The sequence below is a fragment of the Eumetopias jubatus genome, unplaced genomic scaffold (genome assembly GCF_037043125.1).
Source record: "Eumetopias jubatus isolate StellerSeaLion01/CBP00866 unplaced genomic scaffold, mEumJub1_p1.0 scaffold_2, whole genome shotgun sequence".
In the NCBI taxonomy this organism is placed as follows: Eukaryota; Metazoa; Chordata; class Mammalia; order Carnivora; family Otariidae; genus Eumetopias; species Eumetopias jubatus.
Window position 1 is genome coordinate 20,813,543 of NW_028274808.1, and position 23,444 is coordinate 20,836,986.

Genomic DNA, 23,444 nt, shown 5'->3' on the forward strand with positions numbered 1-23,444 from the left:
CTTGGTCAAAGCACTGCTTATTAAAGATTTTCTGTTGTCTTGAATTTCTAAAAAACTAAAGCCCTTTTCAAATTAACTACTGTGTACTCAGTCCTCTCTCCACCTATACAAGTGGAGTTAAGTTGCTAACACTGACATTCACTCCTGTTAAAATTCATCTTCTTAGTTCTGGCTTATTTCAATTTATAATCCTCCCATCTCTCAAAAATATGTAGTTCACACTTCAAGGTAACCTTAAAGCTCTCTAATTTTATAGAGTTTACTAAATAACATTCTGGTTTTTTACCCTTTAAGAAGCAAACTTTTAAAAAGAACTTTAATCCTTGTTAGTCATATTTTCTTTTAGATTGTATTTACTTACTTTACTTATTTGAGAGAAAGAGAGAGCATTAGAGAGCATGGGGGGTCGGGGAGAGGGAGAACCAGGCTCCCCGCTGAGTAGGGAGGCTGAAGGAGGGGGAAGAGGGGAGGCTGGATCCCAGGACCCCGAGATCATGACCTGAGCAGAAGGCAGAGGCTTAACAGATTGAGCCACCCAGGCGTCCCTTGTAACTCACATTTGTTTGCAAAACTCTGATACTCAGATTATAAAGAATTCTGAACCATTTATTAAAGGAAATACAATTACCTCCGGATTTTTCACTAATCTAAAAATGAATTCCCAACAATTTTGAAATTAGTAGAGTTTATTACTGCTTAATAACTTTTGCATCCATTTAAGTAACACTTCAGGGGCACCTGGGTGGCTCAGTTGGTTAAGCGTCTACCTTCGGCTCAGGTCGTGATCTCGGAGTCCTGGGATAGAGCCCTGCATCGGGCTCCCTGCTCAGCGGGGAGTCTGCTTCTCCCTCTGACCCTCCCTCCTCTCGTGCTCTCTCTCTCTCAAATAAATAAAATCTTTAAAAATAATAATTAACACTTCAAACTAATATTCAGAAAACCTGAGCTGAGGGAGGCAGGAAGGGACTATAGTCAAATATAAAGAAAGGGAAAATGAGAAAATGGGAATAAAAATACCTAGGGATTAGAACATGCCAAGTAGATGGTGCATGGAATAGGAATCCAAAAGGGAAGCAAAGAATATATTAACCCTTCAAACACATATTTTCACTTAAAGTTTTTAAGTCACCTCCAACAAGTACGTTTTTAGTTTACAGATAAAAAAACTAACTTAGACATGAAATCCAAAGCTGCATACAGGTAACAGTTCAATTTCAGAAAACTCTGTCTCCCTTTCCTCTAGAAAAATGAGGTTCCTCCAATAATTTTTCATGGATCCAAATTTATTTTTGTAGCTGAAAAGTACTTCAGATAATATGTACTCCATTTTTTCATGTGAAAGGTGTGGATAAAGCTGTGATTTATCCAATATCACAGGGCAAGTTAGGTTCCTAAGTTCTAGGCTGGTGTTTTCCACACCACACTGCCTGCTCCAAAATTATATGCTCAGTAGTTTTAAATACAAAAGTCTAAGACACCATTGTCTGAGGAAACATAGTCTGGTTTGGGAGACAAAGTTAACCCACATGAAATAATTAGAAATGATGAAAATAATAGCGAAAAAAGAGTAGATAATATTTTAAAAAGCTTAATAAAGTCTCTAAAAGCCACGAGTAAATGCGCGGGAAAGAAGAGTATGGGAAAATAATGAGGGCACAGGTACTTGTGGAAGGCTTCTTTTTTAAAAACTACGCAAAGTGTCATCATGTCTATAAAATATTCCATAAAATGGATTCTGTCCTTGTAAGCAGCTGGAAAATATCAACCATTTCCTATCAAGCTACCACTCACAAGGTTGGTTTAAGCTCTGAATCTCAACTTTTTTCCTACTCTCCTAACAGAATATGACATCTTGAAAAGATGTTAAGTAGGGAATGAAGGTGAGGTAGAGAGAACACAATTCTGCAGAGCAGAGGAAAAATCAAGTCAGTTGGTGAGAATGAGGAGTTTTTTCTAATAAAATAATATTATGAATAGAGTACTGATAGAACTACCCTAGGATAGCCCTAAGAATCAAAAGACTAAAGAGAATCAATTGGAATAAACTCCAAGAAGAAAGTTCAATAGAGAGTAATATTCACTTATAAAGCTATTATTCAAGGAAACTGAAAAACAGAAAAATGGTTTTTAAAAGTAAACGTATCACCTTAGGAAAAAAAGAAAAGCTGGCAGATTTTCCTGTTTGTCACTGTTCAGAAAACTTAAAGGAAACAGTAAGTTCCAAGGGATATTTACTCTGTCTCACACCTTCTCTTCTCCAATGCTACTCATTTTAAAAATAATCAGCTATTTATTTACTATTCTGTTGTGTTGGGCACCTTTTGCTTAATACTTCATAGGGAGATCATCTTAGTTGATTTCAAACTGTATCCTCAAATTCTTATGGGAGCCAGGAAAAAAAAAAAAAAACTGCCAAAATACTTAGAGGTTTTATCATTTTTAAACAGCAAAAAAAAAAAATGCATAAACAAATAGACCAATCCTAGCATATTAATATAAGCTAATAAAACATAAGAAATTAGTCTAATCAATACTTATTAAAATAGTACTGTACTCTTGCCAAATGGGTATGAGCACTTTCTTAAAAATGCTTTTACTGCAACTTCTTTTAAGTGTAACTACACAAAGAGCTGTCTTTAAACCTTTCCTGAGTGCATTTATGCAAATCATGGAAAATTCAGAGCAAACACTGGAGGAAAAAAACCAGCAGAAACATTACCAAACAAGTAAACTTTTTTGCTTAAGTATTTTTCTAAAAAAAAAAAAAAAAAAAGAATGGAAGGGGTTTCCAACAAGAACAAAAATAAAAATCACAAAAGAAAAAAAGGAAAAAAGGCACTATAAAAATACTCCATTCTTAGAAAGACAGGAAAGCTAATAGCTTACTCCATTTTCTTTTTCTTTAAAGAATGACTGCAAGAATTAAGACAAAACTTAAAAGTACCACGTTCATACATGAATACAAATATCAAGAAACAAAAGGCAACTAATGGTTAAGGTTAAGAATTCTATTTTGAGTTCTCAATGGCAAAAAAAGAAAATGGATTAAATCCTTTGTTAATGCAAATTAACTACAGCTGCCACATATAATCCACCGGGAGGAGTGTAAGGAAGCAGAGAAAAATAAAAACACTAAGGGACAGCATTTTACTAAGGCAAATTACAGTATAATTAGCCGTGTTAATAGCTTATATATTTAAGAGTAATAGCAACAACAGAAATGCAAATAAGGAAGAGGAAATGTGAACAAAAGAGGTGCTCATTTAGAGACTTCCCAGATTAATATTGTGAAATATACCTTTGAGGGAAATCCACGTTTTCGGCTACATTTCCTATTAGGCCTCAGTTCCCTGTCATTCTGAGGAGGTCTGTCACCTTTCCCTTTTGGACTTGTGGTAACGTCAATGTCTGAAACCTGTTCTTGTGAAGCTGAATTCCCTAGTTTGTCCTCAATGCACGGCCGAATTCTCAGACTAAAAGATGCCTCCTTTATTAAATAGTGTAGCATATTAATTTCTTAATACAAACTCCTGTTTAACATACAAGCCAGCCTTGTGAATAAATACAAAAAATTCACCAGTCCATCTCTTTAAAAATCAATCCACCCTCCCCCAAGTGGCAATAAACTTAAGACTTTTAAATTTCTGTAAGACTAGACTAATGCTTACTATAATCAAGTATCATATCATATCCTAGGCAATTTCCAAACTATACACCTGGAGCACATTTTAACATTTATTCTGCTGTTATTAGTATCAACTTTCATTATGTCATTTTATGTTATGAAAAAAATTATCACAGTGAACACTATATATGCTAATATATAAATCAAAATAACCAACTATACCATTTCCCACCCCTCCCCAACAGAATTCCTTTACCCACATTCCCCAATTCCTCCATTTCTGCTGGAATGAAATGTGAGGAAAAAAATTATTCCCAGCACCACTGTAAACAGAAAAACAATTTCTCCACAAAAGAATCTATTTTCAACAGTTGTTTGGATCAAGCCCTCTGAATATCTATCTCCTGGTGAAAACAATGTAGGACAAAAATTCAAATTTCCTCTTCAAATTAGGAAGGGCAGGGAAAAGAAAGGAGGCAGGTAAGAAACTACACAGGTCAACACTAAACGGAAACAAACCCTCAAATTTCTCATGCTGAATGGTATTTTGGAACATATCTCAGAAACAAAAGATGGACATCCATGGTTATCATTTCATAAGAAAAGCTTTACTGGTAACAGGTTTTCAAGTTTACTAATGCATGGTTATAGGTGCACCTGTTAAAATAAAAATGCTTAAAAGCATACTAGTTTTGAAGCACACTACCTTCTATGAACTATGTTTATTTTACAAAGCTTTCCTCAAAGTTCTGTAAATTCCTGATTTTTTTCCAAAAGACAGTATTTTAATAAATTTCATTTTGCAGTTAGAAATTTTATTTTTCTCACCACAAATAAATCATAATGTAAATGATACCCTGTCCCAATTTCATCTTGATGTTTCAGTCATCTGGTTTTGCTACAGTTCAAAGCTAGCCCGAGATATAAAAAATCCTAGTAGCCTTCAAATGAATCTTCAACAGCAAAAGAACTTGGAGATTTTTCTAAGAGACAATATACTTGTAGTAATGATATTTTGTGCTCCTAGCTCTTATACTCATGATGAATTTTAACTTTCCCAATGCTTAAAATGAGTAAAGCTGTGCTTAATGAAACCAATAGAAAAACTGCTTCTGCAAGCAGATCACAAATTAGATTTTTAAATCAACCATGAAAGCGTTCAATGTTAGTAAGTAAAACTTTTATACTTCCATGCTTTAAAACAATACATACAGCATTAACAATTTGAGGGTTTCTTCCCTGAAATATACTTTTCATTAAGGAATGCCTATAAAAAATATCATCTTGAAAAATGGGGGAAAAGTTTAAATCTTCATTTCCAGCACTTTTAATTACCAAAAAGCCGCTTACCGTGGTATCTGAAGCCTCAGACTGCACATCTATGTTTAGCGATGTGCTCTCAGCTACAGAACCAGATCCCACAGCTGAATCTATAGTCCGAACATCCTCCTCCTCATTTTCTCTAGCCTGAAATATTTTAGTGGTATAAATCATACAACTATTAAAAAGGGCAATAAAATGTTATAATGGATGGCACGATTTTTTGAAAATATATTAACTCCTCTGGGGTGGAATCAGAATGTTATCAGTATATGTACACTAATATACCACAAAAATAATTCAACACATTATTGAAAAGGTCCAAAACTTACAAGGATTTTTTGGAGAAATTTCATATATGACTTTTCTTGTTCTTTAAGGTGATCTATTAGATGAGTAAGGCGCTCAACATTAGCAGATCTTTCATTTTTCTCTACAAGATCTTCCCGCATGGAACTAGCTTTAGTAATATAATCACGAATCTGAACGAGCCTGCTTACAATCTGCATGAAAAACATTTGGTGGGAAAAAAAAAAACATAAAAATAAACAGTATGTAAAACTAAGCATAATGCATTCCACAGCAACACTTCTACATATTTTTTATTTCACATATAGTCTAGGTTTATCGTTTTACATGCAAAAGATCTGAATCAAATTTAGAATTTAACCAAAACATAATTGGCAATACTAACAACTCCAATTACTATGAATTTCAAAATTTCAAAAGTAGTTTTAATTTACATTACCCAAAAAATTTCACTCAGAGAACTGCATGCCTTTAAACTACAATTTATGTAAATTTCTTCTACTGCTTATATATTATTTCCTTCTGAGTAAAAGTATTATACTTTTGAAGGTACTTTTCAAGAGAATTATATAACCATTTAAAAAAATTCTTACAATCTACTAATCACATTGTTTCAAACTCCTCTTTAATAAAAAATTGGTACACAGCCTTTGGCAGGTAAACAGAAGCCTTAATTAACAATAAAACATTTCTATAATCATTTTGGGTAAAGAGAAATTTACCCGATACTGAATAAATCTGAGAGAATAATGAAGCGAGTCCAGAACTACTTAGCTACAATTCCTATGTGCATAACCCAATAAAACTTTCTTAATCTTAATATTCTACTTTGAAGCTCATGAAAGCAAAGAGCAAAACAAACATTTTTTCACCTGGCTGCTCTCCATTGCAGGCTCTCCTCTTCCATCTTCTTCAGAGACTTGACAGTTTTGCAAAAGGTCATTACTTAAAGCAGAGGCAAACAACTCTTTACATTGTGCTGATCCAATCATTTCTCTCTTTGGAGGACTTATAGCAGCATCTTTGCTCTTGTTCGTATTAATCTGCATAGGCAAAAAGTTGAAGGGCTTTCGGTTTTCACTAAGCTGACGTTTGTTGTTAGCAGCTGTTGCTCTACCTTGAGAATCACTTCCAATGCTTCTCTACATATGAAAAAGAAACCAAATCCCACAAACATTAATTTTTCAATAATTAAAAAAAAAATTCCAATGTTCTTAATCAGTTTTACCATCAGATATTGATTCAGGAAGTATACATAAACAGCTCTGTCCATAAGATTCAAAAAGATTCAAATCTACAAAAAGTCTTTTACTAAAATATCAACATTTGGTCAACTCGTCCTGTTCCTCATTTCGTCAGACCTAATTCAACTGATGAATATGAGCAAGATCAGTCTAAATGAAGTACTAGGACTACAAACCCTATTTATAACTCACATTGCTAATCATACTTGTTCACCGATTTCGTAAGGGCTTTGGACCCAATGAGCAGATCTTAATTAATATAAACATCAGCATTAGGATGTGTCTAGATGAAACACTGCCTGAAAAAGTGCTCAGCTCAGTGCCTGGTATACAGTAAATGTTCAGTAATTATAAACACATGACTAATTGATGTGCTCACCAGTACCATCATATCAGACTTGAACATACCTTTATGCATATTTGGTAAACTGTTTTATCTCTCTAAAGCACAGATGTGACAATAAAACATTTGTTTAGAGTTCATTATCATTTCCATTTACTTTTAGTTCCAAATTTTATTTCAGTGATTATAATATCAACCACAGTTTTATTTTAAACTTGAGTAATCCAGAACATCCCACACTTAGCCAATGATAAATATTCTAAACTGGATCTGCCCTTTTGCTTAACAGCAATCTTATTCAGTTACTAACATGTAAAATTTAGTTCCAGGATGAAATGATTTACACTAGTCATAAAGTATAAGTAATAAAGTCACAGAAGACCTGACCTTAGCAAGTCTAGAAACAGTCTTTTTTGCCCTCCACGGAACATAATACCACTGCCACTAATTAAAATTCTTTCCATATACACAGAAACTAAGAAAAAGGAAATAAAGAGCTCACTTTTTATTCTTAAGACAAACTATTTAATCCATTCCAAATACTTCCCATAGTTCTAACTTGATTTTTGAAAGTAATTCACAAACCTGATCTAAATCACTGAAGTTTATGCGCTGTTTAAGTTTCTCTAATTCGGCCTGCTCTGGAACAGACATCTGAGTCACATATCTACTATGTGGAAACGAATGTGGAGTCTTTGTTCTTCGCCTTCCAACTCCTGGTGAGGACTCCGGAGAAATATCATTAGTTACCCTTTTATCACTTTCTACACCAAACTTTTTCTTATTCTTTTCTGATGATTTATTTGCTTTCTTCTGTTGGCCACCCCAATCCTTTAAAAAAGTAAAGGCAAAAATTAATCTGGCCTCTATCAAACCAGGAAAGTAATTTGATATGCTTAAAATTTTTCAGTCTTAAAGTTAAAAATGACAAAACATTTTTCACGTAAACATACAGCCTTAGAGACAATTATTTACTGTTACTAATGTGTCCCCCCCCGCCATTTCAACCAGCCTAAATTTCATAGACAGTTATTCAGAAAATAGATTACTTTCCTATCATTGATCTTTAACAAACATAAATGCCAAACTACAACCCTAGAGTCAGTCTGAATATCTTCAAAAGCATTTTTAAAAATGGTTCCCTACTATTTATAAATTGGATAGTGAAATAAATTATAAATACCTTTACTGGCCTCCTTTAAAATCAGTGTGTATAAGACAGTTCAGAATCAACCTGGATTCTAAAGTAATTATTGTTATCTGAAGAAATGCTCACTGTGTGACCCTAGGCAATTTACTTAACTTCCCATAGTCTCAGTTTCCTAAACTCTAAAATAGTGTCACCTTTAAAACATGATTAAAAATAATATTCACAAAACATCTAGCACAGTGCCTAGTATATAGTAAGAAATAAACATAACTATACTTACTTTGCACAGGCAATAATGTATTACATAATAAGATTACATGAAACGATAAAAATGATTCATGTTTTAATGGGAAAACATTCTTATTTACTTAGTTATACCCACATAACCTAAATCATTCAACAAAAAGGTCATAAATTCCTACCTTATTCATATTGGAAGAATCATTTAGTTTTACTACAATAAAACCTTTTGGGATATTCTCCTCATTGATAACACAATTCCCTTCTCTACAAACTGTCCCTCCACCCCCATCCATGTGTGGGTGTTCTTGCCAACCTGTTGTTCTACTTACCCTACCCCTTCCTGGCCACAGATGCTTGGAAAAGAGATGCATATCTAATCCAAATTGGGATAATTGTACTTTAAAATTTTAAATTGGAACTAAAAGATAACTAGTCAGGATATAATTGTAGCAATAAATGAAAACTTTAGAATGAAGGGTCAGCCATAGTACACCACATGAACCAGAGAAGAGAGAAAGCTGGTCTGCAAAAAGAAAGTTGTGTTAAGCAAAGGCACTCAGAAGCAAAGAGACAGGGCGGTGAAAAAGCAATTCTTGACAATTTTCTGGTTCCTTTTTCTAGTCCCTTCCTAAAACCCAGCTATAGTGTTTTAATCTATTTAACTTATTTTCCATAAAGCATCTTTATACACTTATAATAAATCTCCTTTTTGGCTTGAGCTAACTCATGTTGATATCTGTTACCTGCAAACAAAAATGTCTTCAACTAATATAACAAACAGCCCAGGGTCATTTAATGTCTTGGCTAGCAAGAAAAAAATGTGTTTACAAAGAGTCTCAGTGAGTTTGATTTGGCTAAGTCAGGGGACAGTTTCATTTTATCATCAGTAGTTAATGGATACACCAACAATAATAAGTTATCGTACCATATTGTTGAGTCGGTCATCAACACCCTCATTGCTCCAGTTTGGTAAATCCTGATCATTCACACCTTCTTCAAAAGGACCTCCTCCTGTGGCCATCCTGGTTTTACTTAATTTTCTGCAAAACAAGTGAAAATTAACATTTTTAACCCATAAAAACAAACTCTTGATTTTTAAATCATTCCAAGAAGCTTAGTGACATAAAAGAATCTCAGAAAAGTTGATTTTACGAAATAAAAAGAGGTAGTGTCAACCACACATCATAGACAAATTGATTTAGCTGCCATACACATATTATGATTAACATAGGTAGCTGGAGAGATGGGAAAGGGAAGGAAAACTTCAAAATATCCACTATGTGTACTGGCCTGCATGCTTTCAGGCTATTTTATTTAATTAGTTGAACACAGTCCTAAAAGGTAGAGCAATGAGGTAGGAAAAAGTTATTAACGTCTAGAACCAAAACTGCTCTCAGGAAAAGAACCTAATGTTCCCAAAGACCTGGGAATTTGTTTTGTGTCAAAGTTTCAAGAGCGCAGAACTGCTCTGCATGGAGAAAAGTTTGGTTTTAACAGGAATGTAGTGGTAAGCAAGATAAAGAGAAGGCAGAGAGAGAAGCAGGCCTTTGCCGGTGAATGGGCAATAAAAGCCAAGAATACAAAGGCCTAAAACATTTAAGAGGAGTGATGCCTACCGCTTTACTTTAAATTACACTGCTGCTACCTCACAGTTTTCCCTAAATCTTGACTAGTCTACCAAAGTCGCAAATTCTCCCCACTAAAAAAAGAACTGAGGATTTTGTGAATATCTAGGAAGGTACTGAATTTCATACCTGGGTCAAAGAGAAGAGAAAACAAAGAGCAATGGTAGAAGCAGACGTTCAGAAGCAGAGATGATCAGGAGAAAATGAGATTTCTACATAACCCTGTGGAGGACTCTGGCTTTCCACTGGGTGTGGAACTGCGCAAGTTGGAGAAGGACTGAGTGAAAGAGATGGGCAGATTAACTTTATATAGAATTCAAGGGGCAGAGAAAGCCATTAGACAGTAGGGTTATATTGGTTTCTGATTTTACAAATAACACTAACATCAAAGAAGTTAGATAATTTCTCCAAGATCATTCAGATAAAAATGTCAAAAAGGAATACATATCCAAGTTGCTTTGACTGTAAGATCCAACTTATCCCATTCACTAGAGCAAAAAATTAAAAGCATTATCATCCACGACAAAGTAGGAATTATCTCAGATGTTTGAATGCTAGAATATCTATTAGAATAATCTATTAATAAATTCCAAAGAGGTTAAATTTTATCATCTCAAAAAAATGGTGATAAAATTCAACACTTAATTTGAAAAAAATCTTAAGAAGTACAAATACACTTCCTTACAGTTATATTTACTATTATACTATTTGTTTTTTTTTCAGTGAGCACATATTACTTTAATAATTTTCTAAGGAGTTGAAAGAAGTATATACTTTAAACCAATAGTCAATAATATTAAAATAAGAAATGAAGGACATCCCAAATAAAGACCAAAACAAGAATGTCACATATCAGTTATTTAGCACTGTTTTTAAAGTTCTACAAAATGGAAAAACATGAAACAGAAATATTAACACTGAGAAGACAAAAGGTGGTATTCTTAAAAATATCCACTAAAAAACATAGAGAACTTCAAAATATCACCAACAACCACACAGAAAATATACTGGAGAAAAATGATGCCAATTAAAATAGTGACAAAAAAGAAAACATCTAGGAATAATGTAAATTTTGCCCTAAATAAAGAAGCACCAGTAAACTAAAAAACAATGTAAGACAAAATTGTGAGAGAAAATTTGTAAGAGAAAACTTACTAAGTAGAAAAACAAACTATCTTCCCTGATGGGAAGACAAATTTTATAAACATACCATTTTTTTCCTAAATATATACTTAATGAATTCCCAATGGGACTCTTCTTAGAATCTGACAAAACAAGTCAGTATAAAAAATTTAATATCTGAAAAATAAAAGCAAAAGTAGCAATAGAGGTTGGGAGTTTAGAAAACTAGTCCCAAGAGATATTCAATCATATTTAGTACCTATATGATTAAATTAGTATTAGCTCCCCCCCCCCGGCAAAATCCTGAGATATACCCAATTAGAAAAATGTAATGAAGAAAATTAATCACAGCTAACATCTATTTTGTTTACTATATGCCAAGCACCATGCTAAATATTTTATAAGCATTCTATCATTTAATCCTCATAAAAATACTATGATGGAGGATTATTCACTTGATGGGACAATTTGCTAACAATTTTGAAAAAGATTTAGAGATTTAACAGCACTTCTCAACTAGAATCCTTCATCTCAAATACAGAACACAGAAAAATGATGAGTAACAATTTTTTTTCAATTCTCCCAAGGATGGTACATACCCAGTACCATTCCAGACACAGAAAAGGAATTAATTCACAGTAAACAATAGATGCCTTAGAGCTTAATTCTCTCCCAACTGAAAAAGGCTGCCTTATACCATAACACCAAGATAGTAAGTAGATTAAAAATAGATCAGGAAGATTAAAAAAAATCAAACAACAGACAAGCAAGAAAACAGGATGGGCTTTAAAAATCAAGATCTTACAAATATGGAATGCAGAAATAAAAGGGAAAAAAGTTCAACAGATTTTATTCACATAAAAGTAAATCCCAAGTTTATGGAGAAAAAATAATAGTAAATGACAAATCAGGGGGAAAATCTGAAAGAAATATGAAGTATACAGTCAATATCTTTATAAAGAACTTATGGGGAAAAACAAGAAAAATAAAAACACTAAAAAAAAAAAAAAAAAACCCAAACCCAAGAAAAGTAAGTATAAACAGGCAATTTAAAAAGAAGTCAGTAAACATAAAATGATAAAAATATTAACAATAAAGTTCAGCTGCAAATTAAAACGAGAGACTATTAAAGTTGCTATATTACACATATTTCCTAATCCTGATGACAGCAAAGGGAAACTGGAACTCTCAGTCACTATGGTGAGAGGGTAAACTGGCATAACCTTTCTGGAAAGCATTTTGGCAATACTGTATCAAGAACTAAAATGGAGTTTTGACCCAGTAATTCTATCCCTCCAGAGCTAATATAAGAAAACAAACCTAAATAGGGGGGAGGGGGAAACTATAATGCAGGAAATAGTTTATTATGCTACAATTGTGATATTGTAAACTAAATGTGAAACCATAGGCTAGATGCTATTAGGAAACAGTACCCTTCAAAACATATATAATTATGAAGGCTGAACGATATTGCCTATGTTTATAATATCATAGAGTATAAAAGAAAAAGCAGTATGTAAAATTGCATGTAGATTAAAAAAAACTAAGAATCTATACAAAAATGCTTGCATGAAAGCAACTGTTGGTTGTGGGGGTAGGAATGTGATACTTTTTCCCCTATTCTCATATATTTTTAGCAATACTTTGCATTGTTTTTTACACTAGAAATATATTTAAGAACTTTACAAAATAATTGATACCCATAGAGAGGTATGTCCAATGAGCTGAAATGACATTTAGACGAATCATTTTGCACCTGCTATTTCCTAGATGTACCAATGTAATTTATAATACTAAGGAACAGGCACTCCAAAAACTACATATGCAGTAGAGGCAATACCATCTTCAAAAGTACTAGAAGCTAACTGTAAAACATAACTTAGAGTGGGAAGTTATTAAGGTATTCAAATAAAAACTCTGCCATTTTTTCCTAAAATAGTATATGCTATGCTTTCTATTAGTAGAGTAATAAAATTTACTTTAAGATAAATTAAAAATATATTTGGAGAGATAGTATTTTTTATTTTTTTTAAAGATTTTTATTTATTTATTTGAGAGAGAGAGAATGAGAGACAGAGAGCACAAGAGGGAAGACGGTCAGAAGGAGAAGCAGACTCCCTGCTGAGCAGGGAGCCAGATATGGGACTCGATCCCAGGACTCCAGTATCATGACCTGAGCCGAAGGCAGTCGCTTAACCAACTGAGCCACCCAGGTGCCCCTATTTTATTTTTATATTATGATAAATTCCTCCTAAAATGAAGAGCTTCTTCTAAGAACCTATTTATAGGCTATATGACTTTAAACACTATTAAGGCAAGTTTTAAAACAATTTAAAAACTATTAAAATTAGTTTGGGAAAAATAGGTCAAATTTAAAGATTTTATTTATTTATTTGACAGAGAGAGACACAGCGAGAGAGGGAACACAAGCAGGGGGAGTGGGAGAGGGAGAAGCAGGCTTCCCACAGAGAAGGGAGCCCGATGCGGGGCTCGATCCCAGGACCCTGGGACCATGACCTGAGCCGAAGGCAGACGCTTAACCATCTGAGCCACCCACGTGCCCCTTAAAAAAAAAATTTTTTTTTTTTTTTTTTAATTTGAGAGAGACAGAGAGAGAAAGCACAAGCAGGGGAGTGGCAGAGGGAGAAGCCAGCCCTCGGCTGAGCAGGGAGCCTGATGCAGGGCTCGATCCCAGGACCCTGAGATCATGACCTGAGCCGAAGGCAGACGCTTAACCAACTGAGCCACCCAGGCGCCCAAAATAGGTCAAATTTAAAAAAAAAATCTTTTTAAAGACCAGTTACTATATAAAGGCTATTGAATTTACAGAATAAACAACTTTTGTCTATAGTTACATTGTGATGATAAACACCCATATGAGGACAGCATATTTAGTAACTTAATAATGATACCAAATGTGTTTAAAAGGCACACTCCTATACAAGTATTACTATGAAGCTAAAGAAGTAATTCCATGTAGATCAATTCTCAAAATAGTAACAGCTGATTTATCTAAGAGGGTAAAAATCTCCCCCCATAAAATGTAGAAAATACAAGCAAGTATTTTCCTCCTCTTCATGCCAACCTCTCTAACCACCTCCAAGTTACCTTTAGAAATAGGTGCCTGCCTTCCAAATTTTGTTCTGTAGATACACTGTTATTATTCATATAGTTTTTATTATTATTATTTTAAACTATTATATGGAAAGACTTCTAATAATAAAATACTAGGTAAGGGGCGCCTGGGTGGCTCAGTTGGTTAAGCGACTGCCTTCGGCTCAGGTCATGATCCTGGAGTCCCGGGATCGAGTCCCGCATCGGGCTCCCTGCTCGGCGGGGGGTCTGCTTCTCCCTCTGACCCTCCTCCCTCTCGTGCTCTCTGTCTCTCATTCTCTCTCTCTCAAATAAATAAATAAAATCTTTAAAAAAATAAAAATAAATAAAAAATACTAGGTATGTAGACAAGACGACCAATTCAAGTAGGCTTCCAATGGCAGAATCAATAGGACTTGGTGACTATTATGATGTGGCAGTGAGAAAGCTGTTCAAGGATGAGTCCTAGGTTTTGAGCTTGAACAATGGGGTGTATGGTGATACATTCACAGTGACTGGAAAAGAAACAGATTTTTGTTGAGAGAATATGATTCAGTTTTAGCAATGTTGGGTTTGAGGTGAAATCCAGGCTGGAGATTCGCAAGTCATCTGCTCAGAAAAGTACCTGAAGTGGCACAGAAGGCATTGGGAGAAGAGGAAGAGAGTTAAGACTGAGCCTGGAGGGACACAGATATTTAAGAGACAGGAAAAGAACACTGAAGAAGGTAGAAAAAGGAGGGAAACAAGGAGCATGTGCTAGAAAAGGCGAAGGTGTATAAAGAAGGAGGTTATCAGTAAGAATGCCAGATGTTACTCTGTCACATAAAAAAAAGTAGTAAGAAATGTCCACTTGGATATAGCAACAAGGAGGTTACTGATGACCTTGGTATGAGCAATTATAGCAGGCTGGGGAGGGTCAATCCCATAACTGTAATGCGTTTATTGATAGGAAGCAGCAAAAATAAAAGAAGTCACTAGGTAATTTTTTCAAGGAATTAGTCTATGAAGGGAAGCAGACAGAGATGGGCATGAGGAAAGTTTTGTTAAAAGCATGCTTAAAATTTGTTGGCCAAGAGCTGGTAGAGGAAGATCTTGAAGATGCCGAAAAGAAAGGAGATAGTGTGTGGTCTCTGAAAAAGCAGTAGCAACTGGGACCCAGGGTGTTAAGAAAAACGATGGGCTTTAGACAGAGGAACACCTCTTTCTTTGAACAAAGGGAAAGGAAGGAAGGATGGAAGTATATGGAGGCTAGTTAGCAGACCTGCTGGTAGATAGCTGAGAGAGTCTGTAAGTGACGTGAAGTAGAAAGGATTGATCCTTAAATGTGAGGGTGAGACAGCAGTGTCTGAGATGTGAGAAGAGTAAAGGAGAATGACTGTGGGCAGCACTAAGGACTCCGGTGAGAGCAGAGAACGTGCACAGATATCACTAATCTGCAATGTGAATTTTCTTCCCAGCAGTGCTCATCAGCCCAGGTAGAATACTTCACTGAATCCATCCAAGGTGGGGGATTTTGCCAGGCAGGTTTAATAGAAAAACAATAAAATGGAAAAGCTGAAGCTACTGGAAAACAAACAGCAGCGCAAGTCACAGATGATGGTATGGGAAGAACAGGGATAAAAGTAAAATTCTTCTACTTTAACCAAACATGTCTACCCATGCTCTGACCTACTAAACTGAGCTGAAACTAATTAGAAGTTTCATTTAGCTATTTTTGACAGCCCTATCCTGCTCCCTTATCTCACAAAGATACAAAATGCAAAAGTACTATGGCAATTTATAAACTTTCTGTGACTGATCTTTTTGAAGAAAATCCTGTCATAGGATCCTTACCATAGAAAAGTATTTATATATAAATATATACTTAATACTTTTCTATAGGTGTGTGTGTATGTGTGTGTGTGTATATATATATATATATATATACATATAATTACCACAGAAATACCTATGATTGACCCAAGGTAAATTTTTGAAATAAGAATATAAAGAAAAAACTAATCAAGTTAAGAAAAAACACTATTTTTCTAAAATCTTTAAATTCAGATATTATCTCTGAAACGGCATTAAATTACTTCTAACCATCTCTGGAAATACCATCTTGACAACTGTAAATGAAGGTTTTAGAAATTACTCATCCTAATAAAATAATGTAGGAAGTACAGTTTTTTTCTAAATATTTACTTACAGTCACAAAATAACCAAAGGTGGTACTTTACATATCTGTACAAGTTTTCTAAAGGTTGCATTATTTAGGGTATTTCTTTTACTAATTATAAAAATACCTGGTACACTGTTTTGAAACTCTTCATACAGTGTCCAAATATACTAAGCACTTTTAATGGAAACTGAGAAGAAAATGCATAAGTATTTGGTTTTATGTATTGTTTAGCCAGTTTCATTTGAGGAACTTCTCAATTTCTTCTCTGTGCTTATGATGGTCAAGTACCTTAAAAAAAAAAAAAACACACACACATAGGATCTTTTCCACAGCACTTTCAATTTGAGACTTTCTAAAAATTTTAATAATTTTTTAGAACGTAAGATATCTCTGTAATTACCCTCTTCTAATTAATAAAATAAAACCTGTTAAGACATTGAGGGGAGGGGGATAAAAAGGCGGTAACAAAACACAACACTATTTGAATCAACAAAAATTTTATTAGACCTCACTATGTACCAACTATTGCGTTAGGTCTATCCTACGATATAGTTATTCTGTGTAGAGCATTTCATACCAACAAAATATACCCTTGCTCAGAGAAATGAGAACACCGAGGTCAGTTAAATTCTGCTTGCTAAGACCTCTCCCTCCCTACAATTTATATTCAAAACCTACTGCGTCCTTGTCATGGGTTACATACAACACCCAAATAAATCCATAGACCCTGCTACCACCATCAACTTGGAATCTCAGTCTTCGCTACCAGTCCCATACTCACTGTTATCAGCTCCTCATATCATCCCCTTCCACTGGACCATTACAAACAAACTTCCTATACATCCTCCATCTGTTCCCCAATATTCCTCCTACTTCTTCTGGTTCAATAAAATCTCAAATCCCTCTAAAAGCACTATTTCCTTAGCAATCCTTTCCAAAAGGGGCACTACTCTTGCCCATCCCCAGATTCATGAGGAAAGGATCACATTTATGGACCATTCTTATTTAACTAAGGCTTATTAACCTTCCTCTTCTGAACAAATTAGTCATCAAAAATATCACTCTCCCTACCGTGGGCACCACTTCCTACTGTCCTCCCCAAGACAGTCTTGCACTTTTCTTGGTAATAACTGTCTCATGGTTTCACTCTCCACGTCATTACCTACTTTCTTTATTTTTCTAAGACTGTGAATGGAGATCCAACATCCCTCATCTTCTCTATTCCAATACTGTTTCACTCTGCACTGGTAATTTGTTCAAGATCCTGAAGTTCTGAAATCCCTTCTTCTGATCATAAGTCCCTGCTTCCTACTTCTCTCACTTCGTCATTCCTGCTGAACCTGCTCTTGACCCTACTGCAAACTTCCAGTCCCTTGGTCATTCTTCTTTCCAGGAATCCGTTAATCCCTTGCTTCCTTACTCAACCCCAAACACAAACCCAAGTAAATCATTCCAAAAATGCCTTGCAAGCGTCCTTGACTTCCTCACCTACTTGCCCATTCTACCAATTCAATTCTGGATAAACCCCACTACCTGCTCTCTTTGCATCTACTCACAAACTGTCAAAGAGCAGAGAAATAATTATGTCATTAGCTATGTTCACTATTAAGGTATATTATCCTGTACACACATAAATACACACTTTCAAAACATAGGTTTGCTCCATGAGATAAGGCACCTTGTCTGTTTTGCTCACTGCCATATCTCCAGTACTTTACAGTCATTAAGTCACCCACTGTAGGCACTCAATTAAATTTGTAAGATGAAAGTATTGCTAGGTACTCTGCTGGCTTCTAAATGAATTCCTTAGTGCGATTATTCCAAACGCTTTCTATTTTTCCCAAGTGTCAAATACACTTGTCTCCTTTACAAATGGCCAAATCCTCTAATGAGAAAATCAAGGTCTTCTAAGGTGAATTAACATAATTGCCCTAAATTTTTATTCCATCTCACCCATCCTTCCTAACATGTTAAAAAGAAAATTATTTTTTTTTTAATATTTTATTTATTTGAGAGAGAGAATGAGAGAGAGCACATGAGAGGAGGGAGGGCCAGAGGGAGAAGCAGACTCCCTGCTGAGCAGGAAGCCCGATGTGGGACTCGATCCCAGGACTCCAGGATCATGACCTGAGCCGAAGGCAGTTGCTTAACCAACTGAGCCACCCAGGCGCCCAAAAGAAAATTATTTTATAACTGGTTTTATAATTCTTTTTATTTTACTAAATGCCAGCTATATCACTCTAGTGTTAAGAACTCTACTACACACTCACATGTGACCTTTCCTGATTCAATTTTTCTTGTCCTATTAGTCTTCCAACTAAAAAAAATACTGAAAAGTATAATAAAGATATAAATCAACTGCCAATCTGTATTTTCTCATGATAGCTGGCTTAGTTCATGAAGGAACTAAGGACCTATCTGCTTTCCTGGAAAGCAAGGATATATTAGACTATATTTTGAAAATACGTTGTCTTAAAATTTTAACAGTGGAATTAAATTCAGACTCTGACACTTTTCCTAAAAAAGCAATTATTTCTAACAAAAATTTCTTCGGATCCTCATCCTTTAGTCGTTTAATTTCTAAATTGTCCTTAGCAAATAATTACTTAACTTTTCCTCAATAAACTTTCCTTGACTTTTTTGGCTGGTCAGAGAGCAACTGTACATAACCAGCATTTGACAATGCATAAAAACTAATGTTTAACTTCAGACACCTAAAAGAAAAAAAGCACAACTTCAGTCAACAGTGTATGTAACAAGCTCAAAAAGCAGAGAAATTTGTGAATAAAAATTTTTGAAAAATCAATAGAAAAGTTGTAGGAAATGACTTAAGATTAAATAGATTTGGAAAGAGGCAAATCCAGTAGCTGTTATAGGACAAATTTTAACTCAAAAGGGTTGAAGAAATGCTGTGACAAAAAAGACATTTCAAAAGGCATTGTTTAAATTATTCTAGTATTTAATAATTAAGAATGACATGGCTCTTTTCTAGCAAAAGTATGAAAGCAGACCAAAGTGACATGCCAAAAAGCAAGGCACACAGGGCAGCAAACCCAGAAGGTCTGTTTACTAAATAGAGTGGGCCCTCAATCATGCACTGCTATGCTGATAGCAGTCTCTATAACATTATAAAGTCTTCCAACTATGATACAAAGAACAACAACATAGGGGCGCCTGGGTGACTCAGTCGGTTAAGCGTCTGCCTTGGGCTCAGGTCATGATCCCAGGGTCCCGGGATCAAGGCCCACATGGGGCTCCCTGCTCGGTGGGGAACCTGCGTCTCCCTTTCCCTCTCTCTGCCGCTCCCCCTTCTTGTACTCCCTGTCAAATAAATAAATAAAATATTTAAAAAAAAATAAAAACCAAAAGCCAGAAAACAAAAAACCCCCACAAAGAACAATAACATATATAATGATGACAAATTACCTGTTTAAAAACTAATTTTACAGCTCAGAAACGGCTCCTTCCCTGCTTCACACTTCAAAGCTGTTGCCTGCTTGTGATTTAAAAAAAAAATCACTTTAGTGAATTCTTTACTTACACTATGGAGTATAAATAACAAATACTATATACATATATATATATATATAACCTAAAATGTTTAGAAAAATAAAAAAGGAAACATCCAACTTATCAATATTTTAGACTGGTTACTTTAATCCTTTTGGAAAACAATGTGATATACTTGAATGTTTAAATCCTCCAAACTTGTAAGATTCTACCAAACCACAACGTGATCAGTTAATATAGCTACCTTGGAAAGTAATAAAAATCGTTAACACCTAATTACCATGTAAAGATCCATGCCAAAGTTTACTCCTCATATTGTCATTAACTTTCTGCCACTCAAACTATTCAAGAACTTTGTATATTCAATGATTAAAAACCAGATTTACTGGGGCGCCTGGGTGGCTCAGTTGGTTAAGCAACTGCCTTCGGCTCAGGTCATGATCCTGGAGTCCCGGGATCGAGTCCCGCATCGGGCTCCCTGCTCAGCAGGGAGTCTGCTTTACCCTCTGACTCTCCCCCCTCTCATGCTCTCTCTCTTCCATTCTCTCTCTCTCAAATAAATAAATAAAATCTTTAAAAAAAAAAAACCAGATTTACTTGAAAGCTAGCTACTTAAAAAATTATAATAACCTTGTCATATATACACACAAAGTGTACCTGCAGTTCAAAAACTCAGTATTATAATGGTTTCCAGGACTCTCACCAATAAGGTAAGAGGCAAAGAAAAGAGCAGGTGCACCCGAAGCTCTACAACACCCACTCCAGCAAGCAGAGAATACCAGAAGGCGGAGTCTGGAAAGCCGTTATGGGGCGGGGGTGACAGGGGCGCCCAGAAAGCCCGCTTCTTCCAGCGCCAAAATACGTTACTCACAGGGCACAAGACGCAAACCTCCAACCGGTCAAAAAAGAATAAAAAAAGAAAAAAAAAATCGAACAAGGTAAGATCCTCAGGAGTGGGCCACAGGATGAAAAGTTTGGACGACCCGCCTCCCTAGCAGGGCCTACTATCCAATCCCCAAACACCAGTTTCTGCAAAGCAAGAAATCCCACTTGGCATTTAGTTTTCCCCATCTTAGGCCCTTTCTTACTGGACCTACAGTAGGACACGGAGAAGGGGAGCAATGGGAGGGGGGAGGGAAGAGCTGTTAAATTATCATTCCTCTCGCAAGTATAAGCCACCTCTTCGCCAAAGTCAGGAACGCCTCCCCCCACCCCCCGCCTTTCTGCTCTAAGAATACCCGAGAGAGCAAAAATCCGCTGCTCGCAGCCGCGAAAGTCGCGTCGCTCCTCACCTGGCGTTCTTCCACCCCAAATTCTGGACATCGAAAGCCCCACAGAATGGAACTTGGGGGGGGGGGAGGTGGGAGCGGGCGCAGTCACGTACACTAAGGCCACTAAGGCCCCTCGCTATGGAGAACTCGAGCCCTGTCCCTGGCAACCAAACCCCCGCTCCGCTTCCTCCACTCGCAAGGGACATTCCCCTGGAGCACCCGAGACGCAGGGCGGCCTCCTTCTCCCGGCCAGAAAATGAGAGGGGCGGGGAGGCAACAAGAGGGTTCTGCAGTCGCTAACGCGTCCCTAGATGCTCACCCGGAGATCGCGTCGGGCGGCCCGAGGTAAGGGGCGGGCTGTCTGCCTAGGGCACCCGAAGATGGTAGCAAGAAGACCCAGAAGCCCACGGAAAGGCGTGGGCCCGAGGCCAGGCCCGACAGGGTCAAGCGTCCCAGAGCCGTTGCTCTCCCGCCCCTGCGCCGCGCTGCCCTCGGTTGCCAAGGGCTGGGGACGCGCAGCATTACCTGTAAACGAAACAGCCGCTCCTGCCAACGGTGGAGTAGCGGTCAGGCCCTACGACCCGCCACCGGCAGCGGTCCTCCCTTAGAGACCGCAGCAGGGAGCGCCTACAAGTTCCCTGGCTGCCTAGGGCCCAATGGCCGCCTTCTCTACCTTAGCGCCAACCGCCGCAGCCACCGCCATCTTAGGATCTCATTGTGGTGGGAGAAGAGGGGCGGGGGGGAACTGCAGAGGGGGCAACGCGCCGAGAGACTGCGCCGTCTCCTCGGCAACGGCCGCGCGGGGGCGAGAACTCGCCGGGGCGGGAGCCGCAGTGCGATCAACGTTCTAGACTGGAGTCATGTGACCGCCGGAGTCTGTGGTGTCACCTCGGGCCCTTTAGCCTGGCGCCGCTTACACGAACGACCAACCAGAGACTACATATCCCAGAATGCCAATTCGACCCTGGTTTATAAGCGTCCGCGCGGTCGGTCACGAGAGGGTTAACTATAAATCCCGGCATGCTGTGAACATCGCGGCGCTGCTCTGCGAGCTGGGGGCTCCGGGCCTGTACGGAAGTAAGAGTGAACCTCCTCCTTAGCTGGAAAAACTGAGGAGACTCTCGTCCTGGTTTACTGTGTGGCTGTCAGCTCCGGATCCTGCCGGAGGGAGGGGAGAAAGACCTAAGTCGCTCCTCTGGTTCTTTGCCCACCCACATCCGGGTTACGAAGAGCTGGAACCAGAAGGGCCTTTACGATCTAGTCCTGATTTTACACGGTGGAGATTAATCACGGGAAATTAATTGGCTAAACTAACTCTATAGGTAGTCAGTGGGAGAATCCTAAATGTTAATAATGAACACCACCTTGGATTAATGTCCTACTTTTTGCTTGGAAGAACCAGATGATTTTAATCAAAATGTAGTATAGAGAAATTGTCTCTTAAAACTAGTCTCTGAATTCTTTCTTGATTTATGCTCCCATCTCCGCGGTGGCTCTATCAGGGATGGTAAATTGAAAGGTTCTCTCTTGGTTAAAAAAAAAAAAATCAACTGAGTGAATCCTGAGATCTAACTGGCTTTATTCGACAATTCATGAATTGAGCAGCATTCCATCCAGCAAAGAGAAGATCCTTAGAGCTGCAGAAAGAATGTTTTTAAATGCAGGAAGGGGTGGAAAAAGAAAATTATTAGCAAAGAGTGCATTGCTTCTGGGTAAGGTTGCCTTCCTGAGTGGAAAGGAAAGCCTTGCCAGATGGATTACTGACCTACTGATGACCAAGTCGTTCCAGGGTGACTAGTTAAAGGTTATATTACTGGGGTGTTGAAACTGCAGTTAGGTTAGGTATTAAGCCTTAGTTGGCTAATGTGGGGTTTTGGTACACATGACTCCATTGGGGGCCTATTTCCTTTTTAACACTGGTAACAACACACTGGGGGGGAAAAAAAGTGATAATAACTTTTAAGGCCTTTCGTGTGACTCCCTGAAAAGTTAAAACACCTTCAATTTTACTTGAGTGCAAGAGCATTCTATTTTTAGACAGTTTGTAAGGTGAGTTTGTTTTAAGCAAAATAAGAGTAGAATGAATAATGGACATTTAGGTTCCAACAACAAATTGTTCTCAATCGCCAATAGATACTATTCGAAAAACCAAGTAAAAGAATCCTATCTCAATACATAATTCAGGTAAATAAAACTCTTCCTGAAACTGTATTCAGATTCAGTCTCATGGCGATGATCTTTGACACTGTCATATACTTTTGAGTACATTCTGTGCGTCTAACGTTGGTAATTACTTAGGTAACAAAAACATAGTCCCTGCCCTTGAAGGGCTAATATTTTAGTGAAGGATCGAGAAATAGAATGTGATGTAAATAAATTTTGTTTTGTAAGAAAACAAAGGGCTGTGGAAATCCAAAGCACAGAGTGC

General features: G+C 36.9%; 1 protein-coding gene across 23 annotated transcripts in view; it reads right to left on the reverse strand.

Annotated features, from left to right (window-relative positions):
• The window catches only part of PCM1 (pericentriolar material 1), a 90,979-nt gene extending 69,135 nt beyond the window's left edge, over positions 1-21,844 (reverse strand). For 6 of the 23 annotated variants that reach the window (XR_015767734.1, XM_088020926.1, XM_088020925.1 and 3 more), the window contains exons 1-8: positions 21,542-21,842; positions 19,662-19,731; positions 9,160-9,274; positions 7,427-7,672; positions 6,127-6,396; positions 5,278-5,448; positions 4,976-5,092; positions 3,299-3,487 (exon numbers count right to left, since the gene is read on the reverse strand). Coding sequence is in view for 22 of the 23 variants with exons in the window: in XM_088020926.1 (XP_087877052.1) it covers positions 3,299-3,487; positions 4,976-5,092; positions 5,278-5,448; positions 6,127-6,396; positions 7,427-7,672; positions 9,160-9,255 (1,089 nt within the window). In the remaining variant the exon portion in view is untranslated. Of the gene's footprint in view, positions 1-3,298; positions 3,488-4,975; positions 5,093-5,277; positions 5,449-6,126; positions 6,397-7,426; positions 7,673-9,159; positions 9,275-16,359; positions 16,524-19,661; positions 19,732-21,541 lie in introns of all 23 variants that reach the window. The other 17 variants (XM_088020928.1, XM_088020936.1, XM_028099779.2 and 14 more) reach the window with 11 other exon arrangements.
• Between the last annotated feature and the right edge of the window lie 1,600 nt (positions 21,845-23,444).